We start from the raw sequence: 19,347 nt of genomic DNA, 5'->3' as shown, positions 1-19,347 counted from the left end.
CTACAACTCGACAAGATCCAGCAAAGGTTTGCCTGAATCTAAGCTCTAGACGTCAAATAATTGTCAAGAATGTTCCAAAGGTCTAATTAATGACCATTCGGACTGGATGCTTCCTATGTAGCTGTAGTCTAACAGATTCAGGACTGATGGTAAAAATACATAACGCCAATATATCAATGTAGAACTCCACACACAGCACCCAATGCCTGATTTGAAATCCATACTAACGCCTTAACTACCAGTTCTGCTTGAAACCAAATCCATCCGGATATGCGGGGAAGCCCAGAAAAACCACCGCCCTAAGCGTTAAAGGACCATCCACCATTACGACGTAGCTTTTGTCGATCAGCCACATCTTTGCGAATCTCCTCCTGCGTGAGACCGTCTGGTCCAGACCAGTTTGCACTGCTGGTTCTGTCGCGGTATTTCTTAATCTTCTTGTCGGCCTTGAAAGTTTCTTCCAGAGAGAAGGGTGCAATGGGTCCGAAGATCGAGTCGACTTCCATTCCATCCTGCTCAACAAGGAGATCATTCAGTTCCTTAGCCTGTGCCCACTTGGGCACAGGGAACATCTCCGAGTCTGAGTCATCCTCGTCCTCACTGTCAGTGGCAATTTCGGGAAGGTGTATACTGTCACCGCTGGGGTACTTGGGGGAGGGCTTGGGCTGAGCAGGGTTTCGATGGACAGAGCTAGGAGCAGGCTTGTGTGCCGATGGTGGAGGTGCCCGGTTAGGCTCGGCGAAGGGAATCTTGCCATTTGCCAACGAAGACATGTCCAGCGGGTGCCCCGGTCCGGGTCTTTGAGGCTGACCAATTTTCAAGACTGATGATCCTCCCTGATGCCCCATGCCAGACTGGCCAAACATTGAGATTGAAGGCTGTTCATATTCCTTATTAGCATAGAGTCATTACGGGAGGATTGGAATTAATGCATACCTTGCGAATGGTGCTAGGCGGGCGGACTGGGCGCCCTATTGTCCGTACGGGCTGTCCTTGCTCGTCATCTGTCTTGACCCGCTTAGCCTCGCCAGAAGGCTGTACGTTGCTGGGCTTGCTAACGGCTGCCCGGTGACCTGCCTCCTCGTCCATCACTCTCTTGGGCGGCTTAGCAGGGTTAGAAGCAGGGGTATTGATCGATCGTCCGTAGGGCTGAAGAGAGCCCAAACGCGAAGCAGGCCTGGGAACACCGGGCTCTTGTCTCCGCATATTTTCCATCCGCCATTTCTCAATCGCCTGCTTGTTCGCTGCTCTTTGGGAATCCTCCTGAGCAGACTGCTCTCGGCGCTCTCGATCAGCCTCAGCACGACTTTCAGCCTGTCGGCGAGCTTCTTCCTGCTGCTTGAGCTGCAAAGCCCGCTTGCGTTCCTGTTCCCGCCTTTGTTCCTCTTTCCGACGAGCCTCACGTTCTTCCTGCTCCCGTTTCCTTTCCTCCTGTTCTCGCTTTCTTTCCTCTTGCTCCCGTTTCCTTTCGCTAGCAAGCTGGGCCTTTCGCTGAGCCTGCGTCTGGCTGGAAACAGAGCTCTTAAAACTGCTCGTGGAAGAAGCGGTGTGCAGAGAATTGTTACTGGCCTTCTTTTTCAAAGTCGTCGGCTTCGATGCAGGTGCCGGGGCATTCGCTTCTTGAACATTGGAAGAAGCCGTGGGCATTGGAATTGCGCGGGACAAGGTGCTACCAACGCGAACAGACACTGGTTGCGGCTTGGGCTTTTGCATGGGTTCACGAGTTGGTTTAGGGCGTCGATCGTTCTGTTTGGCTTGAGACATGGCAATCCTTGAGCTTTCCGGAGCCGATTCAGGCTCGCGGCTCTGTGTTCGTAATGACTGCGAGGGCTTGTGGGATTGTGTGTTCGTCCGCTCTTCCGGTTCGACAGATGATTTATCTTGAGCGGCTTTCAGTTGAATAGCGCGCTGTCTTTCTTGTTCCCGGGCTTTCTCTTGGCGAGATTCTTCAACTTGTCGATCCTCTAATTCCTTCTGCCGCTGCTTCTGCTCCTTTTCGGTGGAACTGCGAGTTCGACGACCCTCCTGTCGTGGAGAATTGGCCAAATGACGAGGCTGTGGTTGTTGCTCAGCTTCCTCGTCAACCCTTTCCGCACTCGCTCGCTGTTTAGGATGAGCACGAGGCTGCTCGGGTGAGGATGGTTCAATTCTGACCGAACTGCCGGTGCTTGTAAATAATCCCTTGGCGCTCTTCATGATTGATTGCAATCGGATTTTTGAAGCACTGATGGGGCCATCGTACCGTCGAGGTGACCCAGTGGGAGTAGTGGAAGCCACTGGGGTCATATACGACGTAGAAGCGCTTTGTTGATGACCTTGAGGGCGAGGTGAAGAAAAGATCGAGTATGATGACTTGGGGCGTTCCGGCTCAGCAGAATGCTTCTCTTTGTTGGAAATTGCGTCCTTCTTGCCGGCAGATTGGTTTTTATCGGTTTGAACATTCTCCATAACGTCCGCGGTCTTGCTCTTTTCGAGAGTTGGTCGTTGAGGAATCCAGTCATCCTCATCAGCTGCTGCGGAATCCGAAGTCGGAATGTCACGAGCCTTAGGATCAGTAGCCTCGGACCTAGACTCAATTTTTGTGGCAGGTAGTTCTGGATAAGCGACCTGACCAGCAGATGCAGCCCCCACAGCCGGTGCCGCGATTGACTTCTTTGGTCGTGATGGCGGAGCCTTTCCGAGCATGCTGATTCTTTCATGGAGACTCTGTGTTGATTTTGTGCTGTGAATTTTGCTAGCCTTTTCCGCTTCCATGCTGTCACCATCATTCTTCTCGTCATCAAGATCCATGGAGCCAGAGCTACGAATATTGTCATCCAATGAGACCTGAGTGGTTTTGTGGCTCCCGGTTTGCCTGCCCAGGTAACTGGGTCTACCGGCATTAGTTAACTTAGGGAGATCAATATGGCTGGTACGGGAAAGTCGCGAGGCTCCAATGCTCTTGGTTAGAGGTTCCCGGGCTGGAAGCGAGGCAAAACTGAGACTGCTCTTTCGGACAAATGGGCGTTCGGGGGTGGAATTGTCGGACGGAGACCCAATGTCATCGAAACTGTCAAGAACTGTGTCTTCCTTCGCATCATCTTCCATGTCCAGGTCTGTGTCCTCCTGTTCCTGGCTGCGCTGCCCTGTTGACACCGGAGCAGCGACTGTCTTGGCTGGAGAGGACCGAGCCTGCGGTACCGGCTCGTCTAGGGGTTCATCCTGTGGCTCCTTTGGGGCCTCGGCCTGGGGGTGGGATTCTTGCGGATCTGCTGACTTCTCTTGCTGCCCCTGCTTACCGAGGCTCTCCTTGGCCTTAGGCTGTGTCTTGGGTGTCGGGGTTGAGCTCATTTCCAACTCTTGTTCTGGCTCCTTGAAGATCGTCTTTGGAGGCGTTGTAGTCCGTTCCTGCGTGGGAGCTGGGTCCACATTCGTAGGCTCCACAGTCTCCCCCCGTGAACGAACATTCTCCTGCGCAGAGTGAAAGGAATCTTCAGTCACTTGATGGCTCATCGGGATATCGACCTGAGGGCTCAGCACTGTCGGCTCTTCCACCTCCATCGGCTGTGTGGAATCCTGAGTATTTGGCTGTGTATCAGGCAAAACCACGTCATCATAATCTTCCATTCCATGGTAGCCCGAGTCGGTGTTATAGGTTTGAAAGGAGTTCAAGTTTGAGCGGAGGGCTTGATGATGGGGCTGCACCTCCTTCTCTGTATCCTTGGGGCGAGGAGATGCAGACGTTGTCGCCGCTGTAGATCTTGAGATGACGCGATGAATGAAAGGACTAGGGCTTGCCCTGTTTTCACTTTGCTTGTGAGTAGAGGTGAATATCTCGCTTAGTGGCTGTCGACAATGGATTAGCTCGGCAACGGCACTGGGGACCCATCGGGATAGCATTACCACTCGACTTTCTTCTACATTCCGCTTGCGTGCCGTGCGAGGTGTCTTCCCTCTCATCTTGCCTGGTGTTTTGAAAATATCCGTAAAATTGCTATATCTTGGGTTAGCGCCAAGCCGAGTGCCCACCACAGGTTGGTCGCAACTCACGTTTGACCTTTGGAGAAGATCTCGGCCATATGCTCATTCAGCCAGTCCATTTCGTGCCGAACGGGGTATTCAACCTCCTCCATCTCTTGCTCGACTAGTTCCGCCATGTTTTCTTTCTCTGCAGCAATCCATGCGGCAGAGCCGACGGGCTTTTGAGCCCTCGCGCCAGCGGCGGCCATGATGTAAACAACGCGCCGAGGTGGGGTTAAGGGAAAAGTCGATGGCGCAGTCGAAAGGAAAAGGTTGGTCGTCAAAGAGGCGGTTATTGGTGATGGTCAACCATGGGTGTCCAAGTGAAGAGGTTGGAGTGATTGGTGAGTGTGTTGGTGTGTCTGTGTGTGGTTCGGGAATGGAATAGAGGATCAAAACAGACCTCCCAATCAGGCAACGCGTAGGTCACGTGCATACTCATCCCGAGATTATAGATCATTTGGTAAATCAAGCAATCGGTGATCATAGAGATGTTTCTGCTCACTATCATTTGCTACTCAGAGACAGGAAGGCGTTAGTACTTGGTCACTATTTCACGACGATTCTAATCCTTCCGGGGAGCAATGCCTCTACGCTAAAATGCCTAAAATACCTCGCTGCTTACTCGGTACCCTATATAGGCTATGTAGCACTACTGTAACTCTGGTGCATGTGAACATGTCTAACTAAGCTCCTGATTTGTTTACGAAGGTTATTGCTCAGAGCAATTCTGGCAGGCCTAATTCAAAACTATACGGCGATGAGTATATTGCGCCACTTTCGACCGTGATTCACCATCCTTGGTTCACCATTGACATCGGCTAGGCCGGTACCGGTATCCGAGAGAAAGCCAGAGCGATATTTGGGGCTTGAGGTCTGAGCTTTAGATCGGGATGAGTCTATGAGCACTTGCCGAGTGAAATATCGGTATAACCATAAGTATAGATGCTCTCGATATATGCCGGCCAAGATGCCGGAGAATTAGCTGCTGGAGACCGGATTCGAGCACTAGGGCAAGTCATAAAATGTTTAACACATTTTCTACAGTGTGACACAGCTTCCCAAACCTCCGTAGAAATAGAAAGAGATCAGGTCGATCTGAATGATGCAGATTGTATGAAGGGAAAAAGGTTGACATCATTAGCTCGGCAGGGAAACCTTGGCGCACATGACAGTGGTTGCATCACACCAAAACAATTCCGCCTGGTTTCCCTTATCTTTCACTCTTCTACATCCTTCCACCCCAACTTGACAAGCCATTTTCCGATTTACCGGTGATTTTACTTTTGATATTATCGCCATGGCTGATTCTGGTGATGTGAGCTACCCCAACACAGGCAGTAAGGTACGTTATCCCCCTTTAAAAAACATCAGGCCGCGACAACCGACTCCTCCCGACTACGCCATGATACTGACCATGATTACCTTTGCAGTATACACCTCGCTCCTCTAAACCCTGCTGCTGCAACCTCTGATCCGGAACTCTGGACTTAGATATCCGAGATATCGTGGCCAAGGGTAAATGGCAGTCGTGTGCTAAGGGTTCTAGTACATGGCCCATCTAATGCTTTCTTTTTCGCCCCCTCTTTAGGCCCGATTGTCGATAACGTCAAGTCCGAGGTTTCCAAGACCTCCGGAGAGCTGCAAGAATTGAAGAATGCCCGGGTCATCCCCTCGACCACTACCAACAATGGCCAGCCTTTGACTCGTATGCCTTCCATTCGAAAACCCACGACAAAAGGCTCACCAAGCTAATACTATGCAACAGACTATCACTCCCTGCTGTACAGCCTTTTGAGCGTGAGTGCCGCTATCCTATTTTCTTCTGTTCTTCATTCAATTTTTTTTCTCGCAAAATTGGATCGGCCAATTCTCTTTCCGTCTTTATTAACCGACTTTCCGATCTACAGTGGGAACAACCACGCGCGACCGCCGTTTCCTATGCCAGCATCATTGGCTTCATCTTTGCCGCCCGTTATCTGCCCCTACTCCGCTGGGCTTTCAAGTTCTTGTACATGTCGTTGGGAGGTGAGTTGGTCGCGTGACCCTCTATTTTGAGCGCCCAGGACTGAATTATGGATAGTGACCGCCGCTGTTGAGATTGCCGGACACGTCATTCTCAAGAAGGGCATTGCCAGCTCGTTCCGCCCCCGCCGATACTACACCATCCCTAAGGAGACCCACGAGGCCGTGCTTGAGGATCTGTCCCAGTTGTTGGACTTCTTCTTGATCGAGTTCCAGCGTATCTTGTTTGCTGAGAATGTTGCCCACACTGTTGCGGTATGTTGCTCCAACACTAGCAGTACAGAAGCATAACTGACAGTTTTTTAGGCTTTCACCGCCGCCTTCCTCGGTTACTGGCTGATCCGCTTTGTCCCGGTTTGGGGATTGACCGTGATCGGCGTGACTACCGCCTACATTGGTCCTCTTGTGTACATCAGCAACCGCGAGATCATTGACGAGCAGATCCAGAACCTTCAGGATATTGTCAATGCCCAGACCAACCAGTTGAAGGATCTGGCTGGTGAGCGCACCTCGCACGCCACTGGCCTGATGAAGCAGTACGTTGGTGACTACAGCCACAAGGCCCAGGAGTACATTGGCCGCCGCTCCGTCTCCCCTGAGATGACCAAGGTCCCCACGCCCGTGAAGACCGAGCCCACTCCCGAGCCCACAATCAAGACTGAGGACTTCCCGGAGGCCCCCAATGTTGAGCCGGTAGCCCAGGTCGTGGAGTCAGTTGAGTCAGTTGAGTCTGCCCCGCAGGCTGCGGAGCGGGAGCCTCTCCTGGCGGTTTAATGTAAACCCAGTCTCGCTAAGGATCTTGTGACTCATGCTAGCCAAACAGCCCATGGTGACAAGAATCTGAAAACGGCTTCGATTCTTCACCGATATTCTTGGCATGCAAGATTGGTGGTAATGAGAGGGGTTCTTACTGTTCGGGTACATTTGGAATGTATTATGGATCCCCAGTACCCCGATCTTCCATGTCGATGACGAAAAACTTACGTTGAACGATCAGACGAAGAAGTGATTCTCACGTCTGTGGTTCTTCAATTTCTCCCCTTCGCCCTTTACCCATTTGCCTTCTACATTTATCTTTAACCTTTTACATGTCTATGCACTCTTCTTCAACCCCTTGTTTATTTTCCTTTCGGGCTCATATTGTTCTAATGTAATTGTCGTAAGATGATTTACGAATTTAACGTCTTGACTCCGAATCCGATTCATCTTGGTTACATGGTTACCCTTGGTAATATCATTAAGCTCTTCTGCTGTGTCTCCTACTTTCGTGGCATGACAATGTAAGAGGCACAGCATGCCCCCACCCTCTAAAACCAAAAGACTGAAGCACAGCTCTGTACCCGGTAGGGCAACATAGATCACGATGCACAGGAGCCTCGACCTCGACAAACTAGGTAGTTCTTGAACCCTGCTAATAACCTCGCACGCAGCTCCGCGCTCCCACATGAGAACGTTATGTAACAAATAGCCCCCGCGACGTACGAGTGCACCCGTTGAGTTTCATCCCGGTCTAGCTTCCCCCAAACCCCATTCTCCGCATCATGATTCGGGCTGGGCTGGGGCGGGTCTTCTCTTCTTGCTATCCTTGCTCCGATCCTCAGGTTCCCTTTTTCGAATCACTGTCATGTCTAGCACTAACCAATGCATATTCCGACACGTATGTCCAGGTGATCGTTGTTACCTGTGAGCTGATGGGTTTGGGTTGATCTTGGTGCAGACTGATCGGAAAACTTGCCAGCGCATATGCATGTCTATAAAGCATCCCAACAATATTTCAATAAAGCTTATGTGCATATGAAGCTAGTATTTGCCCTTTGCAGGGATCCCTCAGTAAAGTCAGGACCGAGCTGTTCGATGTCGAGTCTCGACTGTCTGTCCCTGAAGCCGGTCCTATGTGGTTGCTGCTTGGCCTATCGGAAGATCAATGCAATACACATGGTCAAACCGCTTGAAGACCAGTTGAAATGGAAGCATTCCAATGCTTTCCCCTCCGTAGACATCAACCGTTTCTCATGGCGATATGCCTCCGAGGGTTCGAGCATGATTTTGATGGGCTCGAGCCCTGAAGAGCAACAACCCAATCGAGACCCCGAGTAAGATAGTCCCTTTCTAGAAGCCAAAAATAAAGATTCCACGGGAACATACACTATGCTCGGTCTTACCGCTCTTTTGAACCCCAATAATCCAGCCAGCGTAGCTGTGTCTTAGACATCGGGATCCTGACCTCTTTTTCTTGGTCTCAGACTTGTCTGGTTGGGCCGCCATCTCAGGTTCTGGGACTGTAGAGGTGTTGTCAATACCACCAACGTAGACCAACTTTGATGCCCATGTTTTTTTGAATGTATGGAATCAATACTATAATAGAGTGTATTGCATTCAACATGCCGTTGTATGCTGTGCCCTGCTCGTAGGCTGCAAGATGCTTCCCGGCGTGGAGTAAAAACCCCTTCTTCCCCCCCTGTACATGTTGCAACACCATCCTGACTGCATGCTAAGTGAATACAATGGGGGAATGTTGGAAAACGACCTGGAAGGTAAGTCCGTGTGGTATTCTGGGGTCAGACAATCTGAACCCAACATATGAACGAGAAAAAGGTGGGTTCAGGCTAATCGCTGCCGGCGTGTCGAACTCTCTCCTTCTGCACTGAAGGATGCACGGAAGCTTCTCTAGGCTTTCTCAGCCGATGCTGGTTGCACGGAAAGGACTTGCGCAGGATGGTAGACCCAAAAAGCAGTCGCAATGATAGGTGGTTAGTCGTGCATCCTCTAGAGTATCGATCACGTCCGAAACGGGCGTACCCTTTGCATCTCACCCCACCGGCCATCACATTGCGTATTTCTCCTGTGAGATGATGATTCCAAAGTGCCTTTCATATGTTCCTGTGCCAAAGCTCGGTATCTTTGTTCCGGTCAGAAGTTTATCTCTGTACGCCGCACCGCATTCCCAGATGTTGCAGAATTTCCAAAGGACTCGCTAACAAGCCATGCAACATCCCGTCATACAAGGAATCGATTGCCCTGCAGCCATCCGCTGGTCTCAGGCCTCTTTGATACCGGTCTCATCGAGCTACTTGGACGTAAGTCGGGACGTGATTGGTGCTCGGCTGATCACCCAAAATCTCCGGTGACTGCAGCACCCTGGCTGCCGTTTCTACTGGCGCCGAAACCAACGCTCTGACATGGGGCATCTTCCATCCCCTCACCAGACTCTATTCAGCGAAGACTCGCTGCTGGTTGATCGGAAAAAAACGGGTGCAAGCGTTGCATCTTGTACTCCCGAGATGAGAATGAGCGTGGGGTCGTTTTGAATGGACATGGTCGTTTACCTAAGGTCTTTGACCTCGTGTGTATGGCGCAGACGACCGCACCAGTCTGTTTGCATGCATACTGGGACCCGGAGGAGAGTGAAGATCCAAGCTGATACATCGACTTCATCACCGCCACAAAATATCCACATGGCTACCAGAAAGGGGCCAAAATACCACATAAGCAGGTTATTGAGGCGGTATACAGCCCTTAGGTACCCACATTCACAACGGTGAAACCAAACCTCGAAGCTCAAAAACATAGGTTTCGGACCCCAGGGGCGTCAAGGAAAATCGATGACAGCATGCACACTGCATAGCGGTCAGTCCAGAGTCGAAGATAATAATGGGAAACATATGGGCTCGAGATGCAAACAGGCCTAGAGCGAGCCGTCCGACTTTAAAGCTCCTCGTGCGATGATCTCAATTGGTGAGGCCACTATCCAACAGTCCATTCTCTTGGGCCCGAGGGTCGAGGGGTATAGAAACATCATCCACCCACCATCTGTCGTTTCCCACGTCCCATTTCGTGTGGTTTTCTCTGAAAAAGCCATGAGCAGGCAAACAACTGTACTCACCCTATGAAAGAGAACAAACTCCGGAAAACAAAGAGTGGAGGGGGATGATCTCACATCAAACCAGTGTCTCGCTTGATCGTGGATTCTTCCATTGAAAGGCGTGTCTTGTTTCCCTTCGCTGAGTTTTCTGGAAAACGCCTCTTGTTCCACTCCTCCACTTAACTCGTTCTCTATCTCCTCGACTTTGTCTATTCCTCTTCACCTTCCTCAGTCGCCCGAACATTTTTTCCTTTCCATCCTTGGATTTTACAATGGCGTCCATCAAGGACTTGCTGAATCCAATGCCCGAAGCAAAACCCCCTCCCCGTGGGTTTATTGATGCCCCCTATGTCCTTCTCACCGAATACGAAATGGACAAGCTCCGTCGACGCCGGCAGGCTCGGTTGGACTTACTGAAACCATCCTCAGAGGGTCAGCCTTCTCAGGACTGCAAACAACGCTTACCAGCGGTGCCAAAAACGGGACATGAGGCCAAGTCTAAGACTAATACGCCCAAGGATGGTGCTATCTTTAAGCCTGGAAAGCCCCAGGGTGAAGTTCGCTATCCGCCTTGCGAAGAACGTGATGAGGAACTCCTTCGAATTCACCGGGAATTCAAGCTTCACCCACTAGGCAATATTGCCGACTATCCCCGTCATATTCCCTACAACAGCCAAAAGAAAGACTTCTACGAGAAGACCGGACGTGACAGTTTCAATGGTATGTCTTGAATTTTGCGTTGACTCGACTGCGAATACTAATTGTTCTCCAGCATTTCATTATCTATTTACCATCCCCGGCGACGATGTTGAGTGGATGGTGATGTGGGACTACAACATTGGACTGGTCCGCATAACTCACCTGTTCAGGTGCAATGGCTACACAAAGGTAAACAACACATGAGGATCCTCGTCATAATAAATGGCCCTAACAAGTTGTCTGCAGACTGCCCCTGGCAAAGTTATGCAGAGCATTGACGGCCTGCGCGACATATGCCACAGTATTACTGGAGGCGCTCTCGCTGCTCAAGGTAAGCCCATTTGAAGTAGTCACATCTGATAACCATATCTGACCAAGCAATTAGGATACTGGATGCCATACGAAGCTGCCAAAGCCGTAGCAGCCACTTTCTGCTGGGAGATCCGCCACGCCTTGACACCACTCTTCGGAACTGATTTCCCATCCATCTGCGTCCCAACTGTCAATGGCAAAGCGCGCGACTTCCCCAACATCAAACTCGACAAGTCCATCATCCAGCGTGCCACTCAGACTGCTATGGCCTATCGTAGTCTCGAGCCAGATCGGGGATCGTCAAACACTATCACTCGCAACTCAGCCCCGGCCCCAGCTCCAGGCAACGATGACTCTTTTGCTGATCGTATCCCATACCGACAGATCCACCCCAAGGTGCCTCGCCGCAGCTACGCTGATAGTGTCAGTAGTGCGCGGGACTCCTCCCCGGAGCCTGCATTCTGTCACTCGCCCCATAGCGCAGTCATCAACAGCTTCACGCCTGTGAACCTGCCGCGTACAACCGAGAATATCGCCCGCTCCAGCGTTCCCTCTCTAGAAAGATCGATCAGCCCTGGAGGCCAGCGTATGATGCCTATGAAAACAGGTCCAGGTACGCTCGCGGATATCGGGTCGGGCCTCAATAAGCTGGCTCGTAAGTGGCATCGCGCCGAGCCAACGGGAGATACCACCATAGACGCGCTGAGCGGCGATGAGGCTTCGAGTATGACCTCCTCAATTAGCAGCGACGATTTCGACAGCTATGAAGATGAGGAATACCAGGATTCGAGCTCGAGGCGAGTGGCTTGGCATGGAAAGGGCAAGGGGAAAGAAGTTCCTGGCCGATCTGCTAAGGTCAAGTGCCGTGGTCCCAATGACTTGGGCTTTCCACACGAAGTTACGGCGGCCCATGCTTTACTTCGTCTGCATATGGAGAAGCTGGCCAGGCCTGACAGTGATGACGAAGGCGAGACTAGGAATCAGCCTGTTTGGGGTCCCCCCTTGGGACGCTCAAAGGCAAGAAATGAGAAGAAGCGCCGGGTCTCTGTGTGATCCGGGTTGTGTGCTTCTCCTGCTGGTAACTTCAATTTACCTGCTCAGGAATCTTTCCAGTTCTGGCTTGTTTTTCGTGCTTTTCTGTTTTTGTTTCCTCTTGCTTGTTCGTTCACATCTATGGGGTTCACGGCTAAAGGAGATGGCGTTAGAGTCTGTGGAGTTCGGGATCTAGGAGTCTGGGTTGTCTGTATTTCACGGAGCTTGTTGAGGCAATACAGTACTTAGTCTTTGTGAACAATGATATTTCAAATTGAGCCTAAATGTGGGATTCTCAAAGATTCTATTCAAAACAACTTGCTGTCCATTGGAAGACAGCGTACGCCTTACGTAGCTTGAAATAAACGGTAAAAGGAATTCAACTCGCACATGACTTGCAATACAATGGTCGGCTCTGCCTCGTCACCATAGGGAATGCGTAAAACTAAGAAAGATGGACATAAGACGCCTGAACAACAGAAAGCACATATCCCAACGGTGCTCCCTGACGCCGGGAGAAAGAAAAGAAAAGAAATTAAAGATAATAATACCAATTTACTCGCTATCATCGTCCTCGAAATCATCAGCCGAGCCATCATTGTCGTCACTGTCAATATCAATGGCATAACTCTTCTTGGCTTGGGTCGCAGTGCGGCGGGAAGGACGACTGGCCGCGGCACGACGAGGAGCAGGAGGTTCATCATCGTCCGAGGCAGCATCAAGCTTGCCGGCAGGGGAGTCCAAGATGTCGTTGGCCATGGCATCAATATCATCCTCGGAGTAATCATCTTTGGGCTGCTTCTTCGCCTTGGCTTGCTTTGAAGCGTAGGCCTTGGCAGCTGGAGACAAGGCTGGTGGGGCGGATTGAGCGGCAGGTGCAGCAGCATCCTTCTTGGGACGACCACGCGGCTTGGGGGCAGAAGCTGCAGCCTTAGGAGCGGCTTTGGCCTTGGGAGCGGCTTTAGGCTTTGCGGCCGCCTTAGGAGCAGCCTTGGCCTTGGGGGCAGCCTTGCCCCTGCCAGCAGGCTTGACCGGTGCCTCCTCCTCTTCCTCATCCTCCGCCGCTGCCTCCTCCATCTCTTCGTCGTCTTCAATGCGAGAAACATCCTTCGGCTTGACTAGTAGCGAGCGCCGGGGTGAATTCTGAGGGATAAGTTTGCTGTAGTCAGTCTCGTCCGCATCGAACTCGCTTATCTTGGACTGCTTAGCAGGCGCCATCATGCTAGCGCTACTTCCGGCGCGGGACCGCTCGGAGAAGAGCTGTCGAGAATCCGAATCGCCGCCACCGATGCCCTTCACCATGAGGCTGACATCGCCAAGATGGTCGTCTCCGTTATCGCTCTCAGAGTCGCTGGGAGCATCATACTTCACGGGCTTGCGGGCACGGCTAGAGGTCTGCTTGGGGGCTTCGTTTGCAATCTCGAGGAAGTCATCATCCGAGTCCTCTACCGCGGGCTTGGCCTTGGCTCCCCGCTTCGCCGCAGGCTTTGGCTTCGGAGCCTCTTCAGGCTCGCTGTCGATATTGAAGATATCGTCATCAGCCGGAGCGGTAGTGGTGGGTGCTAGCGCCTCCTCAAAGTCCATATCCACGTCTATATCCTCATCCTTGGGTGGCGTGGGCTTGGGCTTTGCTGACGCAGCACGGCTCTTCTTGGGAAGCACTTCCAGGTCGAAGTCATCATCCGAGTCGGCGTTTCCGTCACCAGATGAGGGAGTTGGTTTACTCGATGATTGGTTGAGGAAATTAGCGAGACTATTCGTCTTGGGCGCCGTCTCTTTTTTCTTCCTGGGTGCCGCAGCCTTCTTGGTTTTTGGTCCCCCAAAGTCTTCATCATCCGGATCATCGCCGTTTGCAACCTTACGCTTGCGAGAAGCGGGAGCACGACCTCCGCCAGTCATTAGCTTTGAAGAAGCACGGCGACCTGCGCCCAATGCCTTGCGCGCACGGCGATCTTCATCTTCGAGCTGGAAGCGCCACTCAGCAATGAAGTCATCCAGATCCTTGCGCCAAATGTCCTCCTTGGAGAGTTTGATCAAAAGATCGATCTCGGTCTCACGGTCGCCAATCTGGCGGCGGAGCTTCTCGACACGCTCCTGGGTCAGCGACCACATGGACATGCCAAGGAGATAATCATAGGCGCTTGACAGTGTTTCCACCTCAGCGTCCTCGGATTCCTCGCCCTCTTCTACAACTTCTTCCTCCTCGCCCATCTTGGCGGCATCAACCACCTTTGGGAACGGCTTGAAGCCCTTCTCTTTCAACTCGGCGATGAGGATTGCCTTCTTCTTTTAGAGATGACCAGCTTTCCATCGATGATCATCTGCACGAAGCGGGCCTGGTTGCTCAGCTTCTCCAATTCCCGTTGAAGCTCTGACAGCTGGTGCTGCTTACGCTTCTCATAGTACTTGAGACGGATGTGGAAGAACTCCTTGAGAATATCATCAACAGTGGCATACTTGGTGATGCGGCCTTCCGGATCGAATGCAACCATGTTAGTGGTACCGATGGTTTTAGTGAGCTTGAATTTCTCCTCAAGGCCATCGGATAGGGCTGTCTTCATATTCTTCTCATCCAGCTGAATAATGAAATGGACCTTGCTGTGGGTGTTGTAATCCTTGTAGTCCTTGATGAAGGAAGGCGCCTTGTCAGCCTTAATGATTTCCTCCAACTTGTCCTTAAAGTCTTGGGTCCAGGTGCGGATGGGCAATTCGGTGATTTCAACCTCCTTGTCTCCGGTCTCCTTGATAATTCCACTGAACTTGAAACGGTCTCCACCCATGGAGACAACCTCGCCGGTAAAGCCACGGAACCAGGGCTGCATGGGCTCGGTGGGCTGACCATCCATCAAGGCTTTAAGGTTTCTCACAATGTCCTCGGGATTGTAGTTGGGGATAGAAGAACTCCAACCGGTTCCAATACCATCGGCACCGTTGATCAAAACCATGGGGACAACCGGCATGTAGACCTCGGGTTCAATCTTCTTGCCATCATCCATGTTGTATGTCAGGAGGGGCTCGTCAGCCTGGTTGAAAACCTTGCGTGCAAAAGGTGAGAGGCGAGTGTAAATGTAACGAGCGCTAGCACAATCGCTACCACCTTGGAGTCGACTACCGAAGTTTCCACTGGGCTCGAGACAGTTGATATTGTTCGAGCCAACGAAAGTCTGAGCCAAACCAACAATAGTTTGCTGGAGTGAGGTTTCACCGTGCTGGTAGGCAGTCATTCCTGAAACGAGACCAGCCAGTTCCACAACCTTCATATCCTTCTTCAAGTTACGGCGGAAACAGGCATAAAGCACCTTTCGCTGACCGGGCTTCAGACCATCGACCACCGAGGGAATGGACCGCTGGTTGTCCGCCATACTGAAAAGAATGAGCTCCTTGTTGATGAAGTCGGTGTAGGAGATCTTGGCCATGGAATGATCCAGGAAGGTACCAGGCTTGTACTGACGCAGCCATTCCTTTCGCTCGTCTGCCTTCTTTTTCGAGAAAGCCAGGTCAATGAGTTCTGCCTCATGATCCTGCATAGTGTGGAACTCCTTTAAGTGACGATCAAGGTCTCGAAAGTAAACCTGGGCATCCTCCGTGGAGCTGGTACCCAGACCCTTGTAGTACTTATGTTCCCAACCACGCTCGCCTTTGTGGGTCTCCAGCCAGGCTTCATACTCAGGCATGGTGAAAAACGCCCTCGACTTGGTAGGGTTCTTCGGGTCACCCTTCCAGACCTTGATGATAGGCGTAATGAACTCAATCAGGAACTCGGGGATCTTGAGCAAACTAGGGAATTGCGCCTGAAGGAAGTTGATGAGCAGTCCCTTGATGTGACTACCGTCATGATCCTGATCGGTCATGATCATCAAATGACCGTAACGAAGACCCTTGGTCTCAGTATACTCTTTCTTGTGTTGTAATCCAATGAAATTCTTAATGTTTTGGATTTCCGCGTTCTTTGAAATCTGGTCAAAAGACGCATCGCGAACATTGAGAAGCTTTCCACGCAGGGGAAAGACACCAAATAGGTCCGGGCCAACAACCGCACGTCCAGCCATTGCCAAACCCTTGGCGGAGTCACCTTCCGTCAAAATAAGCGTACAGTGGTGACCATCTTTAGTGCCCGCTTTGTTAGCCTCAACTAGTTTAGGGTTGGTCATGCGGGAGCGACGGCCACTGTCACCCTTCTTCAGGATTTGATCTGCCTTTTGGGCGGCAAAATGCAAAATGTTGGTCATGACCTCGGTCTTGAGGACTTTCTTATAGAAATCCTCCTCCAAGACACACTTGCTACCAAACTGGCTAGTCTTCGTAGTCAATTGCTCCTTGGTCTGGGATGTGAAGGCCGGGTTGACAATCTGAGCATTGACGAAGATGAAGATGTGACTCCGAATTTGAGCAGTCTTCAGTGTGGCACCGGTCTTGTTCTTTTTCTTGACGGCATCCGCCAGCTTGTTACAGATCTGATCGGTGATGTAGTTCACGTGAGATCCACCAGACGTGGTCGCAATGGAGTTTACAAATGAAACCTGTTGGAAATCACCGTCGGAGACAGCAAAACCAATCTCCCAGCGTGGGTCAGGGCTGCAGGTAATGATTTCGTCTTTGGCGGGCGGGCCATCATCACCACGGTCCAAGCGAATTGCCTTGGTGTACATCTGCATATACTGCTTGAAATTCCGGATGGGAACGCGCGTGCCATTAAGCTTGACAGCGACGCCGGATGTACCCGCCAAATCATAGACGCGACGCTTCACCAGAGCCTCAAAGTCATCATCAATTCCAGTCATGCCAAATCTGGCAAAGTCAGGCTTGAAGGTAACCTTGGTGTAGTCGTCACCTTTGGCATCCGTGATCTTTGCTTTGGCAACCTTGGACATATTTGCTGTCCAGACTTGCTTGTACTTCTTCTTCTGACGTGAATCTTGGGTTTCAAGAGAAAATTCGTTAGAGAATACGTTACAGAGCTTGGCACCAAATCCATTGCGACCACCAGTCACCTTCTCTTGGGTATCATCATAATTGGACGAGGTGAGAAGATGACCGAAAATAAGTTCGGGGACATAAATTCCTTCCTTGGCGTGGATCTCGATGGGGATACCACGACCGTTGTTCCACACACTGATCTCACCCTCTTCGCGATTGATAGTCACACGAATCTCATTCATGTTCTTGTCGTTATGTTTGTTATCGGCAGCATTGACAATGATCTCGTCAAAAATCTTGTAAAGACCAGGGACAAAAGTGACTGCGCGGTTCTCCATCAACTCGGTCGTGGAATTGTAAACCCACATGTTCTGTGTGGTGGCTTCAATCGATCCAATGTATGTGTCGGGACGTTTGATGATGTGTTCGAGTTGTGTTAGCTATGGAGTTTGTGCAGGTTAGCAATCAAGATTTTGATACCTCATTTCTGTAATGCCACTCACTTTCTGGTACTTCTCTGACGCATTGCCGTTCTTGGAATCGGAGGGGGCATCTCCGCCAAAAGACTCATTTTCCACATCCGCAAGAGGCTTCGAGGGTGCTCTCTTTGGAGCGGCAGCCTTCTTGGCCTTGGGAGGGGTTTGAGAGAGTGAATCGTCATCGGACATTTGAACATCGGATATCTCATCCTCACTGTCGGCCTTAGCCTTCTTCTTCGGGGCAGCCTTGGCAGCAGGCTTAGCCTTCAGAGTAGTCTGGGTTGTCTTCTTGGGCGCGGATTTAACAGGCGCCTTCTTCGGAGCGGCCTTCGCCTTCTATAGCAGACACTCGGGTTAGTAGAGGTTGATGAAATCATACACCAGGAAAGCTTACTGGTGCGACTTCTGGAACAAAGTCAGAGCTGCCCCCGTCGCTGTCAATGTCGAAGACCGAATCATCCATGATCGAATCGTCCATGGTGAGGATCAGAATGGAATAAGGAACAATCGGGCTTTAAGCCGCGATACAAACGAGTGTGAAGGTCAGTGGTGTTGAATGGGAGATAGCTACGCGCTGAGAAAAGATGAGCCCGGCATGCCCAAGCTAGGATAGAAGAAATGAGAGAAGAGGGGGGGGGATGCGCTGTTTTCCTCGCAAAAAGTGAAACGCGCCTACCCAAACATCGGGCGGTGAGATGCTTTGGCCACATGGATCAATGTTCTTCCTCACCGCCTACAGTCTGCAGCCCAATGCGGTAATTTCTAAACAAACGGGTCAAAAGCGCGATGCGTGCGGGTCACGGCTTGCGACCGTGAATTGCTCTCACTACACTGCGTCTAGTCAGCACATACTGTAACTATTCAGTCTCGCATGAGAATTATGCTTTAAGCTCCGCTTCAAGCTCAACTTGTATATCGAATAATGGTAAAAATTGATTCCATAGTGATTATGGATTTAGAGTAGAGTACGCCTCTTAACACTATAAATATCTAGCGGCTAAAGAGTGGTCTAGCTCACTCATCGCTTCACCTCACATCTCTTTATCATCAGACATGATTGTACATAATGCATTCTTGCACCATCAAGAGGCGAGTAATATGCCTAAATAATGGTGAAACCCAACTCGCATATATAGTTCTTAGCAAAACTTAACTCAGAGATAAGGAGAGAACCTTGGAAGTGACTTGGAATACAACCCTTACTCATGAGAAAAGATCAAGGCTGCATCTATAAACACGAGATCTGTCTGGGCGTATGATCAGCTTGAGACTATGTCTGAACCCTACATAGACGCTGTTGAGACTCCTGGGCGGTTATGTATTTAATAGTCAGCGTGTAGATTCATCCAGCCCCCGACCTAAGCTTGAACAGGGACATTGTAGATAAGTATCCGTACTGATCCAAGGAGAATTCTTCTATGATAAAGTGGAAGACAATTTCGAAAAGCCCCGCCCCCGGAGTCCTTACAGAAAGGGCCCCAGGATAAGATCGACGAGGACACACATCATGGCCCCCAACTATCCCAAAGAAGAAATTAAAAATGTTCCATGGATGTCATTCTGGGTCTAGTTGACGGTGGCAAACGTCAGAGTCAATCTTGTAAGTTTTCTCATAAAGATAGCATTGTGGACGAACAAAGTGATGCTCAAAGAGGAAACCTGAGATTTCAGCCAGCGCTAAAAACGGACCGGGATCCACTGGATAAAGGGGGGTACTAGCCAAACATAAGAGCGTTAGCCCATACATGGCCAGATGTCTGCCTTTCTCTTTCTGGGAGCTGAGTCGATTATCACGATATTTATTGCATTTTATGTTTATTTATTCTAGACTTTTACCTTTCAATCCAGTCATGTCCTATATAATTTATATATCCAAACCTTCATGCCCGACACATACACGGTCATTTCCAGGGTTGTACCCATGCAGCGTAACCAGTTAAGGTGAAACAACCCTGCCAGGGACAGTACCCAGTTTTCATATGTTACACAGAATGCAGGCCAATGGTATCCTACACGCAGGCA

At 50.7% G+C, this 19,347-nt stretch overlaps 5 protein-coding genes across 5 annotated transcripts; 2 read left to right on the top strand and 3 right to left on the bottom strand.

Annotated features, from left to right (window-relative positions):
* Positions 1-299: 299 nt before the first annotated feature.
* On the bottom strand, positions 300-4,208 carry N7484_006892 (uncharacterized protein; the record flags this gene model as incomplete). The annotated part of the gene is made up of 3 exons (XM_057117279.1): positions 300-890; positions 937-3,973; positions 4,030-4,208. The coding sequence occupies 3 exons, from the start codon at positions 4,206-4,208 to the stop codon at positions 300-302; spliced, it is 3,807 nt and encodes a 1,268-aa protein (XP_056970314.1).
* Positions 4,209-5,299: 1,091 nt separating this feature from the next.
* Positions 5,300-6,798, top strand: N7484_006891 (uncharacterized protein; the record flags this gene model as incomplete). The annotated part of the gene is made up of 6 exons (XM_057117278.1): positions 5,300-5,339; positions 5,549-5,707; positions 5,768-5,799; positions 5,910-6,027; positions 6,083-6,279; positions 6,331-6,798. The coding sequence occupies 6 exons, from the start codon at positions 5,300-5,302 to the stop codon at positions 6,796-6,798; spliced, it is 1,014 nt and encodes a 337-aa protein (XP_056970313.1).
* Positions 6,799-8,023: 1,225 nt separating this feature from the next.
* On the bottom strand, positions 8,024-8,353 carry N7484_006890 (uncharacterized protein; the record flags this gene model as incomplete). Its single annotated transcript, XM_057117277.1, has 3 exons — positions 8,024-8,133; positions 8,187-8,303; positions 8,332-8,353. 3 exons carry the CDS (start codon positions 8,351-8,353, stop codon positions 8,024-8,026), a joined length of 249 nt encoding a protein of 82 aa, XP_056970312.1.
* A 1,805-nt stretch (positions 8,354-10,158) lies between these two features.
* On the top strand, positions 10,159-11,950 carry N7484_006889 (uncharacterized protein; the record flags this gene model as incomplete). The annotated part of the gene is made up of 4 exons (XM_057117276.1): positions 10,159-10,606; positions 10,659-10,774; positions 10,832-10,916; positions 10,971-11,950. The coding sequence occupies 4 exons, from the start codon at positions 10,159-10,161 to the stop codon at positions 11,948-11,950; spliced, it is 1,629 nt and encodes a 542-aa protein (XP_056970311.1).
* Positions 11,951-12,484: 534 nt separating this feature from the next.
* N7484_006888 (DNA topoisomerase 2) lies at positions 12,485-17,803 on the bottom strand (the record flags this gene model as incomplete). Its single annotated transcript, XM_057117275.1, is given in 4 exon segments — positions 12,485-14,215; positions 14,230-17,286; positions 17,350-17,661; positions 17,720-17,803. The coding sequence occupies 4 exon segments, from the start codon at positions 17,801-17,803 to the stop codon at positions 12,485-12,487; spliced, it is 5,184 nt and encodes a 1,727-aa protein (XP_056970310.1).
* Between the last annotated feature and the right edge of the window lie 1,544 nt (positions 17,804-19,347).

The sequence above is a fragment of the Penicillium longicatenatum genome, assembly GCF_028827895.1.
Source record: "Penicillium longicatenatum strain IBT 33135 chromosome Unknown contig_4_segment0_segment0, whole genome shotgun sequence".
Lineage (NCBI taxonomy): Eukaryota > Fungi > Ascomycota > Eurotiomycetes > Eurotiales > Aspergillaceae > Penicillium > Penicillium longicatenatum.
Note: the sequence above shows the minus strand (reverse complement) of the source record. Positions and strands in the feature narration are given on the sequence as shown.